This window comes from Schistocerca nitens, chromosome 1 (genome assembly GCF_023898315.1).
Source record: "Schistocerca nitens isolate TAMUIC-IGC-003100 chromosome 1, iqSchNite1.1, whole genome shotgun sequence".
Lineage (NCBI taxonomy): Eukaryota > Metazoa > Arthropoda > Insecta > Orthoptera > Acrididae > Schistocerca > Schistocerca nitens.
Window position 1 is genome coordinate 1,082,737,012 of NC_064614.1, and position 21,816 is coordinate 1,082,758,827.

The following is a 21,816-nucleotide window of genomic DNA, read 5'->3' on the forward strand; positions in this document are numbered from 1 at the left end:
TAAACTGCCTCCCCAAGTGCTTCATTCCTTCGTAGCCTCATGATAACGTTATCCTCCAGTGGAATTGCTATGGTTTTTTCCACCACCTGGCTGAGCTATAGCAATTGTTAAGCTTTACATGTTTTCTACATTCCCCGCCAGGAAACTTGGCTCCCGGCAATGCGGACCCCTGACCTCCATGGCTATAGAGGATATTACAAGAACTGTAGCGACTATAAAAGAGTGTCAGGAGGAGTTTGCATCTATGTCCTCCTCTTGAAGCTGCGTTTGTCAGGATACAGACGATGCAGAAAATAACTGTCTGCAATGTATATCTCCCTCCACATGCTGCAGTACTTCTGAACATACTGGCTGCACTGATTTACCAACTGTCTAAATCTTTCCTACTTTTGGAAGATTTTAGCACCCATAACCCAATGGGGTGGCACCGTGCTTACTGGCCGAGGTATAGATGTTGAAAAGTTACCGTCTCAGCTCGACTTCTGCCTCGTAAATACTGCGGCCCCCACACATTTCAGTGTGGCTCATGGACTCGGCCATTGATTTATCACTTTGCAGCTCAGGACTTCTCCAATCTGTCCACTGGAGAGCCCATGAGGACTTGTGTGGTAGTGACCACTTCCCCATCTTCCTGTCACTCCCGCCCCGGCGTCATGCCTATGGCTGCCTACCCTGATGGGCTTTAAACAAGGCAGGCTGGGAAGCCTTCACATCTGCTGTCAGATTGAATCTCACCCACGTGGTGTCAATTGATGTGGTGGTTGAGCAGGTCGCTACAATGATCATTTCTGCAGCATAAAACGCGATCCCTTGTTCCTTATGGTGCCCCTCCCGTTAAAAGACAGTACCTTGGTGGTCGCCAGAAATTGCTGAGGCCATTAAAGTGTGTAGCGGGCTCTACAACAACATAAGGGGCACCCTTCCCTGGAGCATGTAATAGCTTCTAAATGGCTCCGTGCCCATGTTTGCCAGCTTATAAAAGGACAGAAACAGGAGTGTTGGGTGAGGTATGTCTCAACCATTGGGTGCCATACATCACCTTCCCAAGTCTGAAAGAAGATCAGGTGTGTTTTTGGGTACCAGACCCCAACAGGTGTCCCTGGCATTAACATCAGTGGCTTGTTATCTATTGATGCAAACACCATTGCCGAGCACTCTGCTGAGCACTATGCTCGAGCCTCTGCATCAGAGAATTAATCCCCAGTCTTTGCACCCTCAAATGGTGGATGAAAAGGAAAGTTCACTACACGCCACAGTGAACCCTGTAACACCCCACTTACAGAGTGGGAGCTACTCAGCACCCTTGCACATTTCCTCAACACAGCTCCTGGGCTGGATCGGATTCACAGTAAAATGATCTAACATCTCTCACCAACTACAAGCGATATCTCCTTGCCATCTTCAACCGGATCTGGTGCGATGCCATCTTTCCATCGCAGTGGCGGGAGAGCACCATCATTCCAGTGTTCAAACCTGGTAAAAAGCTGCTTGATGTGAACAGCTATCGGCCCATCAGCCTCGCCACCATTCTTCGTAAGCTGCTGGAACGTATGGTGTGTCAGCAGTTCGGTTGGGTCCTGGAGTCACATGGCGTACCGGGTCTGTGCCAGGGCAGTTTCTGCCAGGGTCGCTCTACGACTGATAATCTTGTGTCCCTCAAGTCTGCCATCCGAACAGCCTTTTCCAGATGCCAACACCTGGTTGCCGTCTTCTTTGATTTTCAAAAATCCTACAACATGACCTGGCGACATAATATCCTTGCCACATTTATGAATGGGGTCACCAGGGTCTGCTTCCAATTTTTATCCAAAATTTCCTGTCGCTCCGTACTTTCTGTGTCCAAGTTAGTGCTTCCCATGTTCCCCCCATACCCAGGAGAATGGGGTCCCGCAGGGCTCTGTATTGAGTGTATCTCTATTTTTAATGGCCATTAACTGTCTAGCAGCAGCTGTGGGGCCGTCTGTCTCACCTTCTCTGTATGCAGACGACTTCTGCATTTCTTACTGCTCCTCCAATACTGGTGTTGCTGAGCAGCACCTACAGAGAGCCATCCACACGGTGCAGTCATGGGCTCTGGCCCAAGGCTTCCAGTTGTCAGCCGCAAAGTTGTGTGTCATGCACTTCTGTCGGAATCGTACTGTTCATCCGAAACCAGAACTTTACTTTAATGATGAGCCACTCACTGTAGTGGAGACAAATCAATTCTTAGAACTGGTTTTCAATGCCCATTTGACTTGGCTTCCTCACCTTTGTCAGCTTAAGCGGAAGTGCTGGCAGCACCTGAATGCCCTCTGCTGCCTGAGCAACACCAACTGGGATGCAGGTCACTCTGCACTGCTGCAGCTCTACAGAGCACTTGTTCAATCCCACCTTGACTATGGGAGTGTGGTTTATGGTTCGGCGGCGCCCTCAGCATTTTGTTTACTCTACCCAGTGCACCACTGTGCCATTTGACTAGCGACGGGTGCTTTTAGGACAAGTCCGATGAGCAGCGTCCTGGTGGAGGCCGGAGTCCCTCCGTTGAAGGTTGGGCATGCGCAACTGCTTGCCAGTTATGTTGCATACATTCATAGTTCTCTCCTGAGCATCCGAATTACTGTCTCCTTTTCCCACCCATGGCGGTTCATCTCCCTCATCGGCGGCACAGTTCAGGGCTTACGATCACAGTTCGTACCCGATCCCTCCTGCGTGAAACTGGAGTCCTTTCCTTCACCACCTCCCCTCCAGGTCCATCTGCGTGCACCTCCATGGCATACACCTAGGCCGCAGCTTCGTATGGACCTTCCACATGGCCCTAACGACTCAGTTCCTCCCGCTGCTCTCCGCTGTCACTTCCTCTTGATTCTTGCAGTGTCCCAGGGGTCTGAAGTGGTTTACACCAATGACTCGCTGGATGATAGTCATGTTGGCTTCACCTATGTTCACAGAGGGCATGTTGAACGGCACTTCTTAACAGATGGCTGCAGTGTTTTAACTGCAGAGCTGGTGGCCCTATTTCATACTCTTGAGAACATCCGCTCATGCCCTGGCGAATCGTTTCTTCTCTGTACTGATTCCTTGAACAGTCTCCAAGCTATCGACCAGTGCTACCCTCGCTGTCTCTTGGTAGCGACCATCCAGGAGTCCATCTATGCCCTGGAACGGTCCAGGTATTCCGTGGTGTTTGTCTGAAACCCGGGATACGTCGGAATCCCAGGCAACGAATTTGCTGACAGGTTGGCGAAACAGGCTATGTGGAAACCGCTTCTAGAGATGGGCATCTCTGAACCTGATCTGTGTTCTGTATTACGCCGCAAGGTTTTTCAGCTTTGGGAGATGGAATGGCATAACAGTATGGGCGACAATAGCTCAAGAGCAGATTTAGTTTTACATTTTATTTGTGAAGGGGGTTTTTATCCTACCATCTAAGGGTGGGCGTTTGGCCTTCTCTCCGGGGCCTCCACCCTCCCTTCATTTTAACTCTGTCATCCTCTTTTTACATTTGTTTGGCTTGGTGTTCCTCTTGTTCCTTCATGTCTTCATCTCACCTTATCTTTTGGGGTGGACATTTTAATGTGCTGTGGAGTGGCTGGCTCATTCTCTTTTATTCTTGTGATCAGCCAGCCCAGACCTTCTGCTCTATGGTTTTAATACCTTCTTCTACTTTTGATTGTGGTGTACGTTTTCCCTGGTTTTTTTTTTTTTTTTTTTTTTTTTTTTTTTGTGCCATTCGTTTTCTTTTTAGGTGTGGTTCCGCATTGCTTTTCCCCCCTTTTACCTTCCCAAACATACTTTGGGTGTTGTCTTACCTTGAGCCTTGTTTAAGTCATAAAAAAGGAACTGATGACCCTGTAGTTTGGTCCATTTATACCCCAAACCAACCAACCACCCATGTACATCACATCTATAGATTTCCGTCCCATTCGGATAATTTCCTTGTCTCTCTCTCTCTCTCTCTCTCTCTCTCTCTCTCTCTCTCTCAAGGTGATGGTTGTTGCCCATCTGTGTATTCTTCCTGATTTTAATTTCATTTTGTGTGATTCCATGGTGGAGTGAAAGACTTTCTGTTCGATTTCACTTCAGAGTCTTGTGTGTCTCTAACCAAACCCAGTTATCGAACCTGGGAAGCAGAAGCTACAGTTGAATGTGGAATCTGAACCACACAGCCTTCCTGGTGACTCCCACCATGGCCGAAGGATGAGAGTAAAGGCAGACTTAAAATTTCTGTGGTCTGACTGGTTTTCAATCCCACAACCCCTTGGTTTCCAGGCATGTGATTTACCGCTACACCAGCAGGTGTGATTCTCTACTATGGAACTGAAGCACTAAATGTTTATAGGGTAATTAGTATCAGTAATGAAAATCATTATTGAAGAAAGATGAACAGCTAGGAAATTAATCTTTGGAGAATAATGTTTAGTGTGAACTTGATATGTAGGGAATCATGTGTGTCTTCATGTCAGTTGGTTGGCCCATAGTCTGCTGGCTGGTACAGTATGACTTTTAGTGAAGCACTGTCTCCTCCTTAGAGTCTGAATGTTTCTGCTGCAGGTTCATTAATACAAAAGAGAAACATACAGAGTCAAATGCAGACAACTGAATTAATTAAATTACTTGTAACGGAGATCCTAAGCAATACATGAACATACTCATAGGAACTGAAGCATTGCAGCTCAGCTTTTATTTGTATCCTTAAGAGTGTTCCTCTCCCTTTCCCTCTACTACTGAAAATTTCTTGACAGCTACGTGGTGTTTAACAGCATGTTTTATGAGATTCTTGTGAAGTGGTTGTGTTGAACATATAATGCAGTATGTTCTTACAGATTTGTAAATAGTCTAGTTAGTTGTGTGGTTTTCATCTCATGAATAGATTTCACATCTTCATTGCTGGTAATTTGTCATGCGCACTGTAAACCTCTTGTAGCAAAAATCTCCACGTTTTGGAGATTTTAAACTGTCTAAGATTTCTAAGAACCAGTGTTGTTCACAAAAGAAATATGCGATGTGAAAACCTGAACTACACGTAATATAATCATACTAATTTTAAATGAATATAATTGTTTTTTTCTTTTTCTTTGTATTCACAGTTTCTGGATAAAATCTAAAGCATCTAGCTCTTCATCTGGATGGAAATTTCTCATTTGTTTCAGTTCCAAAGTTTACATAGATTTCCTCATTCCCCGGAGTTTTGCATTTTAAATGTGGAATAGGAATCTGCTAGCTCTATGTATGTCAGTTTTCTCACATAATCTCTTGTAAAATGTACTGAATTAACAGAACTATTGAGTTTTATTTCCTCTAGGTCTACCCCTAAACATGGTGAATGTTTGCAGAAAAAGAAGTATATTTTGGAACAGACAGAACTGAAACTGGATACGGGTTTAGACAGGTTTGTAAATGCTTTATGCACAGGATTATTTACATGCTGCAGTGTTTTAAGTAATCATCAGTTGTTTATTCATATTTCCTTTTTATCTTTGAAAGATCAATTAATGCAATTGTTGGTGGAGTAAAATTGTACCTCCAGAATGAACAGAAGAAAACAGATTTCAAACCAGAAACAGATGACTTAGATACACTGGCGTCTCCTGTGAGTATTAATTATTACTTTTACATAAATGTATGATAAATGGATGCTATATCTATATATTACACCTGGCAAGGTGTGGCTTGCAAACCTTTTCCCTCCAGCTAGACTTGTGCAATGATGACACAGCCCTGCCACTGCCCCTCTGACCAATTTCAGGGATGATTGTCAGTTGTCATGCATTGTATACTTCCTATATGTGAACATCTCAAGACTTAAACTATTAAACTTTTATTTTCATTTAATTGTGTGTGTCAAACTATTGTGTATATTAATGAAATATTTAAATACATAGCAGTAATTTGGTCGTGACAAGTCCTTCAGTATCAGTATAAGTTCACATTGTAGCAAAGCAAAGTTAATGTTCCAATGGCTCATTGCTCACAGCACTAAGCTGAGGAAATTTAATATAATTTCACGAATGCATGTTGCTCTAAAAAAATGGCTTTATTTTAACAGTGAAGTTAGCATTTTTTGAGTAATGATCTTGTAGCATCTCTTTCAGTTCTAGATAGCATGAATGGATCATTTTGTAAATTGCATGCTTTTTCTTGAAGATCACTTTTGACACTTCCAAGACTAATTTTCATTGCATTATTAAAGAAACTGGCATCTGGTTTTAGAGATTTCAAATCTTTAAAATGGCTGTGAACCTATTGGAGACTTCATCAATAATGGAAGCGAGTCTTGGAAAGTCTAATTTCTTGCATTCTTGTTTCAGTTCATAGTAATGTGGTAAATGAGAAACATTTTCATCATTTTGTTGCAATTTAAACACTATTAAGTTTATACTGGAATCTATTAACATCCATTAACGTATCAGAAATGGAGCATTCCTGTCCTTGCAAACATAAATTCAAATTGGTCAAGTGATCTGTAAAATCTGTGTTGTTGTTGTGGTCTTCAGTCCACAGACTGGTTTGATGCAGCTCTCCATGCTACTCTATCCTGTGCAAGCCTCTTCATCCCCGAATAACTACTGCAATACTTCTGAACCTTCTTAGTGTATTCATCTCTTGGTCTCCCTCTAGTATTTTTACGCTCCACGCTTCCTCCTCCAGTACTAAATTAGTGATCCCTTGATGCCTCAGAATGTGTCCTACCAACCGATCCCTTCTTCTAGTCAAGTTGTGCCACAAACTCCTCTTCTCCCCAATTCTATTCAATACCTCCTCATTAGTTATGTGATCTACCCATCTAATCTTCAGCATTCTTCTGTAGCACCACATTTCGAAAGCTTCTATTGTCTTCTTGTCTAAACTATTTATCGTCCATGTTTCACTTCCATACATGGCTACACTCCATACAAATACTTTTAGAAACGACTTCCTGACACTTAAATCAATATTCGATGTTAACAAGTTTCTCTTCTTCAGAAACGCTTTCCTTGCCATTGCCAGTCTACATTTTATATCCTCTCTACTTCGACCATCATCAGTTATTTTGCTCCCCAAATAGCAAAACTCCTTTACTACTTTAAGTGTTTCATTTCCTAATCTAATTCCCTCAGCATCACCTCATTCAATCTGACTACATTCCATTATCCTCATTTTGCTTTCGTTGATATTCATCTTATATCCCTCTTTGAAGCACTGTCCATTCTGTTCAGCTGCTCCTCCAGGTCCTTTGCTGTCTCTGACAGAATTACAATGTCTTCGGCAAACCTCAAAGTTTTTATTTCTTTTCCATGGATTTTAATTCTTACTCCACATTTTTCTTTTTGTTTCCTTTACTGCTTGCTCAATATACAGATTGAATAACATTGGAGATAGGCTACAACCCTGTCTCACTCCCTTCTCAACCACTGCTTCCCTTTTGAGCTCCTCGACTCTTATGACAGCCATCTGGTTTCTGTACAAATTGTAAATAGCCTTTCACTCTTTCACTCCCTGTATTTTACCCCTGCCACCTTCAGAAATTGAAAGAGAGTATTCCAGTCAACATTGTCAAAAGCTTTCTCTAAGGCTACGAATGCTAGAAAAGTAGGTTTGCCTTTCCTGAACCTATCTTCTAAGATAAGTCGTAGGGTCAGTTTTGCCTTGCGTGTTCCAACATTTCTACAGAATCCAAACTGATCTTCCCTGTGGTTGACTTCTATCAGTCTTTTCCATACACCTTTAAAGAATTTGTTTTAGTATTTTGCAACCATGACTTATTAAACTCATAGTTCCCGGTAATTTTCACACCTGTCAACACCTGCTTTCTTTGGGATTGGAATTATTATATTCTTCTTGAAGTCTGAGGGTGTTTCACCTCTCTCGCACATCTTGCTCGCCAGATGGTAGAGTTTTATCAGGCTGGCTCTCCTAGGGCTGTCAGTAGCTCTAATGTAATGTTGTCTACTCCCAGGGCCTTGTCTCAACTTAGGTCTTTCAGTGCTCTGTCAAATTCTTCACGCAGTATCATATCTCCCATCTCTGTCCTCTTGCATTTCCATAATATTGCCGTCAAGTACATGGCCCTTGTATAGACCCTCTATATATTCCTTCCACCTTTCCGCTTTTCCTTCTTTGCTTAGAACTGGTTTTCCATCTGAGCTCTTGATATTCGTACAAGTGGTTCTATTTTCTCCAAAAGGTGTCTAATTTTCCTATAGGCAGTATCTATCTTACTCATACTGATTTATGCCTCTACATACTTCCGTCTGTCTTCTAGCCATCCCTGCTTAGCCATTTTGCACTTCCTGTCGATCTCGTTTTTGAGACATTTGTGTTCCTTTCCACTTGCTTCATTTTTATATTTTCTACTTTCATCAATTAATTTCAATATATCTTCTGTTTCCTAAGAATTTCTACTAGCCCTCACCTGTTTACTTACTTGAACCTTTGCTGCCTTCACTATTTTACCCCTCAAAGCTACCCATCCTTCTTCTACTGCATCACTTTCCCTTGTTCATGTCTGTTGTTCCCTATTTCTCTCTCTCTTTTTACCTCTCAAAGCTACCCATCCTTCTTCTAATGCATCACTTCCCCTGTTCATGTCTGTTGTTCCCTATTTCTCTCTCTCTCTGAAACTCTCTACAGCCTCTGGTTCTTTCAGTGTATCCAAGTCCCATCTCCTTAAATTCTGTGAGAAATGCTAATTCTGAAAAAAGAGCCCTAAGTTTATTTTCAACTTCTGTAAAATCCATTTTTAGTTCCTTTAACAAAATAAATTAAAAACAAAGTAGCTAAATGTTTTTGTGCTGTCAGGCAATGAATTTCAGAATGAAGAAGTGTATCTCCATACTCCATATCAACATTTTTCAAAAATTGTTAAATTTTCATTGAGACAGTGATAGAGTTCCACGTACTATATTCATAATTTTCCTTACATCTGTCATAGCAGACAGAATTCTGACACTTTCCTACACAATGTTTCATAAGAGATAAAGCCATTTATTCCATTTTTCTTAATTGGCAAACAGTCATTTTCCCTACCAAACATAGCAGGTGCAGATTCAGTATAAATTGCTGACCTTTTTTGAAAACCATCAGTTTTGTCAACACACTTTTTAACAGCATTAAATATATCCAAATTTCTTGTTCTGAACAAAGGAATTAAAGCAAGTAAATCTTCATATAGTGTATGCAAACAAGTGAACAATAAGATCTCAGCAGAGACAGTTACAGAAATCCAGGAGCAGTGCGGACATTGCTCTGATATTGAATTGGAGGGAGCTGCACTCCATGGAGGGGGGGGGGGGGGGGGGGGATGGCTTATAAGCCACACTTTGCCAGGCCTGCTATATATGGTTCCATATATATGTATGAATACCCTTGAGAAGTGGCAATTCTCTTATGTCTCATTAAGGAAAGAAGACACAATGAAGTAGTAATGAGAAAAATCATGAAAAATTAATAAACTCAAATAAAGATATCTGACAACGGAAATCGGAACACAGTGCAACTGACTGTAGGGTATGTTAGCATGACACCTGTTTGTTTCATTAGAGACAAAATATTAGCTCATATTGGAAAAAATATGCTGAAGGAAATTAACTGTCACTTTTTTGAGAGAACCGTCTCTCACACACCATGTTATTTACAGAAATCACTGAAAAGTTAAGTCACGGTAACTAGATTGGGTCTGAACACTACTCCCTTTGTCTAACAACCAAATGTAGTGTAAAGAGGCTATAGCCAGAGGGCAGATTCTTTGAGTTCTCAGTAGGCATACAAAAAAGAATGAAAGCTTTGCTAATGTTCAGACAAATTCTTTAATGAGCTAGAGTACATGTACATGTATATGCTTCCCCCCCCCCCCCGCCCCTCCCACGCACGCACGCACACACACACACACACACACACACACACACACACACACACACACACACTTCTGTGCAGCTACATTGGGGCTGATGAACACAGACTGCAGCTGAGCAGGTGGGCTGGGACGAGAGGTTGTGATGTGTGGGATGGGTAGAGGGAGGAAGAGGTGGGAAGTAGGTGGAGGGGTTGAGGAAGGATAGCTGAGAGTGGAGGAGAAGTGCCATGTGTGTAGTTCAGAATAGCTGGTATTCAAGGGAAGGATCTAGATGGCACAGGCTGTGAAGCAGCTATTTAACTCTACCATGTTGTACTCAGCAGCAGCATGTTCCATCAATGGATAGTCAGCTCTGCCCTTAGCCACAATTTGGTGGTGGCTGTTCATTCTGGTGGACAGTTGGTTGTCATGCCCATATAAAATGTTATGGAGAAATTTCAGTGGATCTGGTATATGGCACAATTGCTTTCATATTTGCCCTGCCTCTGATGGAATAGGATCAGCTTTTGAAGGCCTAGAGTAGGATGTACTGGGTGGGTGAATTGGGCAACACTCTTACTCCTCCACTTACAAGCTCTACCATTGTGATATCAACCTAGAAGTCCAGCATAATTTCCAGTCCTGGCATTATATTTTCAGCATCTGTTATTTGGCGAGTAGTCTCCCTTACTCCCAAATTAGTTACATTTTGCCACAAATTTCCTATCACATGAAGAGTACAGATTTTCATGTTCATGGAAGTTACAAGGAAATAATAGCTATTAAATAGCTGATGCTGTGGGATGAGATATTTTTCCACAAGAGCAGAAGAGTAGGTAGCAGAAACCTGTTCTAAAGAAAAATTGATCGAGCATAAAGACTTATAGAGACCAGAAATATCTTCTGTAGGAATTAAAAGACACATTAAATAATACAAAATATGAGTCTCGGTAAAGAAACAGTCTCCAGGATCACAGAGTAATACAAACTCTTGAAACTAAAATTTATTTCTTCAAGAATAAAGATACCTTCCCTTTCAAATTTATCTTGTTTTTAGTTCTAACTGAATTTCAGATTGTCAGTGATAAGTGATGTGACAGCTTAAAACAATTTTAGAGCACCAATAAAGCAAAACTTATTTTAACATGCCACAAAAAAGAATTCAGGAAATTTTTAAATTTTGACCTAGAGTTTCAGGTACAACCACCAAATATTGATATAAAAGACAATTTCTGTTCACCTTGTATATTATTTGAATACGACACCGCTGTTAGCCAATTTGAATCAGTCATTTTCAAGAGTACTTAATAAACGTAGCAACTGATATATACGAGTCATATCTAATTTTGTTGCAGGTTTAAATCACTTGACGTAGTTTAATTACTTTATGATACACAGAATACAGAATTTTTCCATTACAATTAATTGTAATGTTTATTAATGATAATTTGCTATGAACATGTTTACTTCTATGTAAATCAACTCAACCAATTTGACAGTTCCATTCAAAGAAGCTTAAAAGTGTGTGTGTGTGTGTGTGTGTGTGTGTGTGTGTGTGTGTGTGTGTGTGTGTGTGTGTGCGCGCGCTCACATGCGTGTGTGCACGCACGTGCCCACACACACACACACACACACACACACACACACACACGTGAGCTTCTGTGAATTTCCCAGGAGCTACGCTCCCAAATCCCACATGCATTCAACACATATGTTGTGTGCATCTCCTCCTTTCTCTCTCTCTCTCTCTCTCTCTCTCTCTCTCTATCTATCTCTCTGTTTCTCTATCTCCTCCTCTCTCTACCTCCTCCCACTCCCTCTTCTTTGTCTATCCTCTCCGCCTCCTCTCTCTGCCCATTCCTTCCTCCCCCCTTCCCTCTGCCCATATCCTCCTGCCCCTCTCTTTATCCATCTTCCCGTCTCCCCTCTTCACTTTCAAACTACCCACTCTCCCTGTCCATCACCTTCTTTCCACCTATCTGTCCACCTCCTCCCTCTGCGCTCCATCCCCCCATTAAGCCATACCAGTCTGCTTGGAAGGCATGCCGATACTCCCTGCACAGCACATCTTTTCCCCCTCCCCCCCTCTCTCTCTCTGTTCTTATCCTCCTCCTCCCAGATCTATCCACCTCCTGCTCTGTCTCTGTCCACATGCTCCTGCTCTGTCTCTGCCATCACATTCTCCACCCTTTCTCTCTGTCCATCTCCTTCTCCATCCTCTGTCCATCCACTTCACCCCATCTCTCTATGCCCACCCTCCCCTCTATACCTGTCAACCTTCCCCAACCATGCACATTCACACATGTAGACCCTGCAAAACAGATTGGCAAAGCAGGCCAATACTGCTACACTACAACATGCCTGTTGTGCAGGGATGCCTACTTAAGTGAGGGTGGAAAACAGTTTTTCACCTGTATCTTCACTCCTGTGGGGGCCAGGAGGTTCTAACTCTCATAGTGCTAATACTCGTGAAAACTGCTGCCTGTCTGCTAAATTTGGTTGAAGTCAATCCAGGGATTTGGTAGGAAATGCTAAACAGAAATACATGCTTGCTGCTTTATATTCTGTAGTTACAAGCAGTCAACTGTTCTTCTACTCTCACTTTGGAATAACGCTACTTTTCAAAACTAATATGCCCCCAGAGAACCCCACCATGAGTCCATGATAGTGTACAGTCCATGGCTTGCTGAGATATATGATAAGGTATCCCCACAACGACCCCCTCAGCATGACACCCAGAATGCCATTGAAATCCATTCTCCAAAAAACTTAATCCCTTAGAAATGTCAGTAGAATATAAAATATCCCCTTGCACACAAAAGTTAAACCATTCTGGACTGACTACAGACCTAGTCTCCTCCACCTTATCCTTCTGACCAAAGCTGACACAACTCCACATCAAACTTTTCCTTCCGCAGTTCACATCTCTATCCAAATGTGGTCCACCACCACTCTGACTTATTCCGCTCCTGGTTAGCTTTCAGGCATTTGCAGTCTCACATCAACTTCCTTCCTAATGTTTATTACCAATAACACATACTTTATCTCAAGACAGAGTAAGAATGGTGATCCGCAATCTGCGAAAAACCCCAAGATCCAATCCCCTCCTCTCTGCCCCCCCCCCCCCTCCTACCGACAAAGAGGCGCCACACTGTTATGATGAACTGCAGAGATTACTTGGCAAAAAGTCTCAACCATCTGTCACATCCCCAAACGTGCCCTGCTGAAGAGATCCAATTTGATAAGTCCAGCATCACTTCCAAAGCTCACGCAAATCCTAGGGACCATCCCAGATCTTCTTACCAAAAGTCATCTCTGTTCTCATACCCAGCACACCCAGCAGCTCACTCACTGTATATTTCCTGAAATCCACAAGCAGAGGCACACTTGATCCTCAATTGTAACAGGTTATTGTGCTCCTTTGGAAAGGATTGCCATTCTAGCCAACAAACACCTCGAACTTATTGGTCCTACATCAAGGATACCAAGCCATTCCTACACTGTCTCAACATAATTTCTACCCTTTTACCACACAACTTCCTATTTATTACTGTTGACACAATCTCCCTTGCCTTTTTACTACGCAACACTAATTCTCGCAATATCCTTCAGACTTCAGATTTATCACTTCACTCTTAATACAGATGAACAACTATATCTTTGTCCACATCTGTTTCTTCTTTGAAGAGAAGAGTCTTGTGTAAAATTGGGTAACCAAAACTTACGAATGTATCACTTTCATCTTTCTCTCCTTTCTTGATCTCACTTCTCCTGCCCTTCCTCCACTTCAATGTTTAAGGTCTCCATTTTCGTCTTTCTTCCTTCCTATGCTTGAAGGCCAGCTCACAAATTTTATGCATAAAGGGTGACTGCATAATGCATAATTCCCAGCACCCAGGTCAACAATTGGGGCTCATGCGTTCCCCCTGGAAAAGGCTAGGCTCAGGGAGGGGTGATTGCCTGAGCCAATGCCCCCCCATTGCCAATTGGTACCCTTCTGTCTGGAGTTTGGGAGGTGTGACCTGAGGTGCGAACAATCACCTAAGGCACTTTTGCTCCTTTCTGTGGGGCCCTCAGAAGGAAGGAACACACAATCACAGATGTTGGCAATCATGGGGGATTCACTTGCGATGAGTATATCAACTCCATCAATATAGCCTCTGTCTAAGAAACGGAAATGGAATGAGGCCCATGGACACGACAAACCGTCCAGCTGAACTTGCTACCTCACAGTGTCATCACAGGAGGAGGTCAGAATTTTTCTACAGGTACCTGTTCATTATTCAGAAAGTTGTGACACAGTGACGGCCCACTAAACTCCTGCACTCGCCTTCACAGTGGAACTTTGCTTCTAGAACACACACTGCCTTTCAAGCACAAAACTGCTTAAAGCTACACTCCTCCACAGATAACCTGTTCGTGTAGAGGCTCGTTGAACACTGACTTCTTCATGTGGCATTTTATACACTCAGCTCCTTGATTGAATGACAGAGAGATATACAAAATTATCTCTCTAATCAGGGTGTAACCACAGTCCATCGGGTTATGAAGAGTATTGATGCAGAATTCATGCATACCCACATCCTTTTCTTAATATTTGATCAAGTGGAACTCTCATTAAAGATTGTGGCAGGCTATGAAATCATCATCATCAGTGTAAAAACGCAGTCAGATGTGTAACGTATGGCAAGAACGTTCATGAGGGAGATTCCTCACCTCCTCCACACTGCATCAATTGCAATGGCAACTATGCCACTTCATCCTGTGAATGCCATGTGCACCTCAGTGAGTGAGCCATCCAAGAGATCCTGGTGATGGAAATCATACCCATCAATGTTGGTTGCAAAATTTTAGCTAGCCGAAAGCCTTGCATATCTTTGTCCAGCAGTTATAGTACTGTTCTTGCTACCGCATGACCCACAAAAACTATGGCCATGCAGACCTGCAATCTCCAGTTCAGTGCTACAGTTGTGAAATCACCTAGTGCTAAGTTGATGTCCTCACCTCTGCCCACTACAGTTCTCATCCCACCAAAAAACCTTCACTCATACTAGTGAAGTCACTTGTGACACAGCCAGAAGAACAGAAATTTAAAAAGGAATACCTCTTAAGTCATCAAACATCTGGGTCCATGTTTGACAAATGCAAAGGCACTAAAAAGTCAAACAAAGACAAACATTCTACCCCTTCTCCAACTCTACAACAGCGACACTGCGCAGCACCTTTGTTTGGTTGTCCTCCATTTCACCAGTGCAAATCACCAACCGTTTCTGCACCCTGAAGTCAGCTGACTGACCCAGTGAGGTTCTTGGTACTTCTGAAGAAATATTGGAATGGGATCCTCCAGCTTCAGAACCTTAAATAGTTCACAGCCGAAATCTGGCACTGGCGGCAGACAAAGTAATTGCCTCTTATAAGAGAAAAACACTGATCAGTAAGACCATTACGACCACCTACCTTATAGCCTCTGTGCCCACCTTTGGGGCAGATAACAGTGCAACATGTCAAGGCATTGAAGCTATGAGGCCTTGGTATGTTGCTGGAGGGAGTTGGCACCACATCTGCATACACAAGTCACCTAATTTCCATAAATTCCGAGGGGGGGGGGTGATGAGCTCTATGTTCAGTCATATCCCAGATGTGTTCGATCGGGCTCAGATCTGGGAGCTGGAGGCTAGCACACGAATTGGAACTCATCGCTGTGTTCCTTGAACCACTCCATCACACTTATGGCCTTGGGACATGATGCATTATCTTGTGGAAAAATGCCACTGCTATCGATAAACATGATGGATTCGTGCCCTCCCATCGCCAACCGTATAATGCTCTGCCACTGTGCCAACATCCAGTGCCAATGCTCATGTGACCATTTCAGTCATAATTGCCAGTGTGATTGTGTTAACAATGGCACATGCATGAGTTGTCGGCTGCAGAAGCCCATTGTTAAGGAGTGTTCAGACACATTTGTACTCTGCCCAGCATTAAAGTCCGATGTTATTGCACCTCAGTTCACTGCGTGTCCTATTTTACTAGTCTGCCCAGCCTGTGATGTCCGCCATGTATTGAGGGATGGCTGCCAAACCCCACGACATCTGAACGTTGTTTCACTTTGGTTTTCGCCACTCCTCGAACACCCGACAAGTCATGCAGTTTCCAAATGCTCGTTCTGAGCCTCTGCGCCATTGCAATCTGGCCCTGGTCAAACTCAGATATATTGCATGCCTTCCCCATGCTACAAACGGACAACATGCTCACTGATACTACATGCACTGTGCGTGTGTCTGACTAGCATTAATTCCTCACCAGGTGACGCTGCCACCACATGGGCATTTTTATATCGATAGTAGGTCGGTGGTCATAACATTCTGGCTCATCAGTGTATCTCTTATCATCTGATATGGCTATCTTCAATAGAATGTTTCCATCATCAGTTCACACAAGGCAGACTTATTGTTGCTAATTCTATCACAATTCCCAGCTGGTTTATGCCTCAAAAAAAAAAAAAAAATTACACCCTCAAGACTATTTTGATCTCTTACCCTTCACACTCTGTGTTTCGGCCCTCCTTCCAAGATAGTAACTCCAGCTCATGGGGGAGTTGTGACACTCGTTTGGGACGACATCCATAGCCAAACCATTTCATTGAACACCCAGCTACAAGCTGTTGGTGTCTGTCTTTCTCTCTCCAGTTATACGTTTCCTCTTTTGTAATATCTACTTATCCCCATCCTTTGATCTCATCAGTGCAGATATACTGCAGCTTACTGCTCAGCTCCCTCAACCCATTCTGATACAGTGCCCACCGTCCCATTTGGGGCTCTTTGAGAACCTGCCCAAGAGGCTCTCTCCTGGCAGATATTCTTAACCAGCTTACTCTCACTTCTCTCAACACTGGTCAACCCACATTCCTTTCCGATTCTACACACATTTTCTCTTACCTGGATCTCTCACTCTGCACTGCACAGCTTGCCCACCACCTCTCAGACACATACTCGTGCAACCATTTCCCAAGCATATTTCATCTGCAAACTCATGTCCCATTGTGCACAAGACCAACTGGCAGCTTTCTAAAACTGACTGACAACTGTACTCTTCACTGGTAACGTTCGACAAACAACACTTCCACAGCAATGATGATCAGTCACAGTAACTTACGAATGTTATTCTTACCGCCAAATAATGTTTTGTCCCCTGAACCTCTTCCCTACCCCGTTGTGTCCCAGTCCCCTGGTATACTGACGAATGCTGCAACATGGTTCATATGAAGAGACATGTGTCTTTGAACACCATCCCACAAAGGACAGCTGTATTCACTATAAACAGTTACACACAGTGAGTCTTCGCATTATCAGAAATAGCAAAAAAACTAGTTGGATCTCTTTTACTAATTATTTTAACCGTTTTATTCCCTCTTCTGTTGTTTGGGGGTAACCTTCATCAGAGTTTTGGAAACGAGGTATATCTCCTGATTCCTGGCCTGACTGTAGAGAACGATGTCATTGTGGCCCAACATAATACTTTGAAGAGATCTTGAGCTCTGCAAGAAGCAAGCGGAGGAGGCACAGGAGATATCTTTGCCCTCACAGAATCACAAATGCTACAATACCCTTTTTATCATGATGGAACTCAAACATACTCTCACTTCTTCACAATCTTCTGCTCCAGGACTGGACAATATTCACATTCAGATATTGCAGCACCTCTCTCTTGCCGGCAAGCAATTTCTTATTCGTACGTACAATCGCATCTGCACAGACAGCGCGTTTCCCAGTCATTGATGTGAAGCCACTGTAAACCTCATACCCAAGCATGGTAAGGACAAACATCTTCCATCCAACTACTGCCCAATTTCCCTCACCAGCAGTGTCTGCGAGGTAATGGAAGACATGATCAATGGTCAGCTGGTATGGTAGCTTGAGTCTCGGAATTTGCTAACAAATGCATGATGTTTATTTTGTAAGCACCACTCTGCAGTTGGTCTAGTCACTGTCAACCCACACTATGAACAATTTTCTGTGGAAATTGCAAACTGTAGCTGTGTTTTTTGATCTGGAGAAGGCTTATGACACCTGCTGGAGGATGGACATACTCCATACAATTTACATATGTGGCTGCCGAGGCCACATGCCCCGTCTCATTCGGGAGTTTTTAAAAGACCATGTTTTCAAGGCACATGTGGGTTCAGCTTTGTCGAGCATTTTTATTCAGGAGAACAGGGTGGCACAGGGCTCTGTGCTAGGCATAGCTCTATCTGCCACAGCAGTTAACCCTGTCATAGACTGTCTCTAACAAGGCATCTCAGGCTCTCTTTTCGTCGATGACTTTGTAATATACTGCAGCTCTCAACAGACCTGTTTACTTGAGCACAGCAGTGTCTCAACCATCTTTACTCATGGAGCATCGACAATGGCTTCCACTTTTCCACTGTCTGTCTGAACATCTGGGGGCATAAAGTGTTTCTTCAGTCGTCCTCACATCTCGGTCCTGTTGCTCTTCCATTTGTCAGTTCTTGGGGCTCACACTAGATAGGAAATTCTGTTGATCCTCCTACATATCTTATCTGTCAGCACTCTGTACCCAATCTATAAATATCATACATGTTGTAAATTGTACTTCATATGGAGCAGATCGGGAAATCTTCGTCCACTTATACCAATCCCTTGTCCTATCAAAAATGGACTATGTGTGTCTCGTTTAGTCATCTTCACACTGTCTGTTTGATGCCATCTCAACACAATTGATCATCAAGGCATATGTTTGGCCACTGGAGCTTTTTGCACTAGCCTAGTAATGAGGCTCTATCAAAAACTGCCGAACTACCACTGTCATACTGGCACGATGTTCTCCTCAGCAGATACACGTTGTCTGCCCTCAGTGCCCAACCATCCGTTCTGTGAGCCCTTTTTGAAAACTCCCTTGACTGCTAATACGGGGTAAGTGCAACTTCTTTGTTGCCTCCTGGAGTTCGCTGTCATATACTGCTTCAGAAGCTGAACCCCATGTTGCCTGCTACATTCCTGATGGGTGAGAGCTGTTCCCCACCTTGGCTTCATGCAGAGGTCTGTGTTAATCTTAGACTTAGTTTACTTCTCATGGACATTGTCTATGTTTGACCTATAGCTGTAAGTTTCTCGAACTTTGCACACAACTTCGAGGCAGCACCGTCATCTACATTGATAGCTCTAAGACCACCCGTGGTGTTGGATGCACCTTTGTCATTGGCAACAAACATTTTATATACCAGCCTCTATACCAGTGCTTGATTTTTACTGCAGAGTTTTCTGCCCTCTATCATGCCACCAGTGCGTCTGAGGACACAGGCTTCTCAATTGTGTATTATGTTCCGATTCACTTAGTGATCTCCAGAGCCTCTGTGTACTAAACACATACCACCCCTTAGTGCAACAAATGCACGAATGCCTCCTCACTCACAGATGATGGAGCCAATGTGATGTTCATGTGGGTCTCTGGTCATGTCGGAGTGTCGGGGAAGGAAACTACCAAGGCTGCAGTCCAACTACCTAGGCCTTTTAGCTCTTTGGTCCCTTCAGATAATCTCTTTGTTGCGGCACAGTGTGTCCCTGGGAAATTAAACAACTCCAACAGCTTGGACAACTTCCTCTTGCCCCTCTTGTTTCAGGAAGATACTTTTAGCTCAGCTGTGTACTGGGCAGCTTCATTTTAGTCACCATCATTTGTTAAGAGGAGGCCTCACACACCTCTGTGTTTACTGCAACCAACCACTGATAGTGTGACATTTTCTCACACAATGTCGATTTTATAACTTTTTATGTTTTAATGTATGTTTGCCATCTGAATTATCAGATATTTTAGCAAATACAGTTGCAGATCGCATTTTGCTTTTTATTCATTGTAATAATATGGCAAAGGAAATTTAATTTTCAACCATTTGAACATCCACCTCAAATGGGAACTGATTGTTTTTAGCTACCCCTCTACTCCAGGCTCTGAGTATTATTGACTTCAACTTCATCTGGTAATTGACCATTTTAAATTTAAAAAAGGCCACTTATGACAGCTGTTTTGTGCTCTAAAGCAGCAGCAGCAACAACAACAACAACAACAACAACAGCAGCAGCAGCAGCATCATGTCAACCTCATTTGCCAACTTGTTTGACTTATCCTTCCTAGCAATTCAAAATGCTAAACACCTTATCTGGTTGAGTTTCAGTGTCATCATCTTCATAGTCTGGACCCAAAATTAAGACACTGTCCCCATTTCTCCACTGTCTTAAAACCTTCTATCATAGTATTTCACCTGACCCTCTTCAGGTATGATGGCTTCATAAAAATTAGGTTTATATCGAACCCTAAACCACCAGCAAATCTTTCTTTCCTTACCAAAATGTCTCTATTGTAAAATGTAGCTACACAAAGGTTGGCAGTATCTGCAGATGGCAGCAGCTTGTCACCCAGTATGTTGGACCTCTTGCGTCTGAACCACACCATCTGTCAGAGCTGAAACTATATTTTTATTATTCTCTGAAATTAGGCATATCCTCCCCAAAATCATTTCCATCACTCACAAGGCAATTTTCTGCCTCCCATTGAACCTACCAAATCTCCTTGTCAATACCTAGCCCATGCACTCACCCAGCTTATTCTAATTCTGTCCTGCACATTTATCTTCTGTTTCAATCCTTTTCCCATATTTCGGCTTCTTAGTCCACACAACCTCACTTTGTCCTTATCACAGTACTTTAACTATCTTTCTCCACTCTTATTATGCTCTGTCCCTCCCTTACATACCTCACACCATCCTGATGCATCATGGCATACACCATCATCTCTGCCACTATGGAAGTGAACACTCTTTGGTACTATATATATCTTATCTCTTTCACTTGTTATCCCTGTCTCCATCTGGTAGTCCTTTTCCCTCCCTTCCCTGAAACCACCAGTTCACTTACCCTCTATTTATGATATAACTGATAATACGTTGTGGAAGGGGGGGGGGGGTGTTGGGAGGGGGATTCTGGAAACATCATTGCAAGTCATAAGCTATGCTACTCTGCTCCAGTTCTTGCTTATTTATTGCCCAGTGTTTCTACTATATGGTGACTGGTTATCTGTACTCATTCATCTGCTTGTGTAGAATTAACTTTTTCTAATACACCTCACTGTTAATGATTTCATATGGTTTCATTGGCAGGCCTGTTTAGCCGTTGTGCAATACATGGGTGCAATGGTAGAGCGCATTCGTGACAGCCTAGATGGAAAAAATGTTGAATCATTGATGTTTGAACTGGGTACGCGTTTCCATCGGGTTATATATGAACATTTACAACAGTTTCAGTTCAACACTGCAGGTAAGTGTCTCAGGGTCATCTTCATTTCACAGCTGGTATTCCAAAAGTTCTGAATCTTAGAAAACAAAGATTATACCTACATAGATGAAAGGGTCTGTTAATGTAACATTGATACTCAAACAAATCGTAAAAGATGTTGTAGGCATGAAAAAATGGATATTAAATGGAACTAGGCAACCGTTAAAGAGAGAGCCAGAATTTTGAGCAAATACTAGTCAATTAAAATGATTATAGCAATACATATGGCTATAATTATGTAATGCATAGCAGTACATTGATGATAATGACAAAAAAATGTAAAAGAAAAGTAAAAATTAAGGCACCCCGAAGACATGATCGGATATATCAGTGGTACATAAATGATAAGAAATGCAGTTCTCTGTAATATATAGAATGGCCACCAGAGTACATTAGCCTTGAACATGTTTAGTGTTGTAAATAGTCTTCAAGGGTTTGCCGCCGGGTCACGTTGTGCAAATTCCACATATTTCCTCGGAGAAACTGTGTGACATTTTCAGGTGGTTCTACCCTGCTGGTGGCTAGGTATAACTGATGGTATCTGCACGTTGACCCCCCCATTTCTAGAACACATTGACCGCCCATTTCTAGAACACGCACGTGAAGAATGTGCAGGCACGCAAATCGCGCATGTGCAATGATTTGCAGCTGGATGGTGCCATATTCAAACTCAAACTG

At 42.8% G+C, this 21,816-nt stretch overlaps 1 protein-coding gene across 1 annotated transcript in view; it reads left to right on the plus strand.

Annotated features, from left to right (window-relative positions):
- Positions 1-21,816, plus strand: part of LOC126198461 (exocyst complex component 5) — a 113,162-nt gene that overhangs the window by 82,683 nt on the left and 8,663 nt on the right. Inside the window, exons 13-15 of the mRNA XM_049934809.1 lie at positions 5,282-5,368; positions 5,464-5,569; positions 20,964-21,120. Coding sequence (XP_049790766.1) covers positions 5,282-5,368; positions 5,464-5,569; positions 20,964-21,120 — 350 coding nt within the window. The remainder of the gene's footprint in view (positions 1-5,281; positions 5,369-5,463; positions 5,570-20,963; positions 21,121-21,816) is intronic.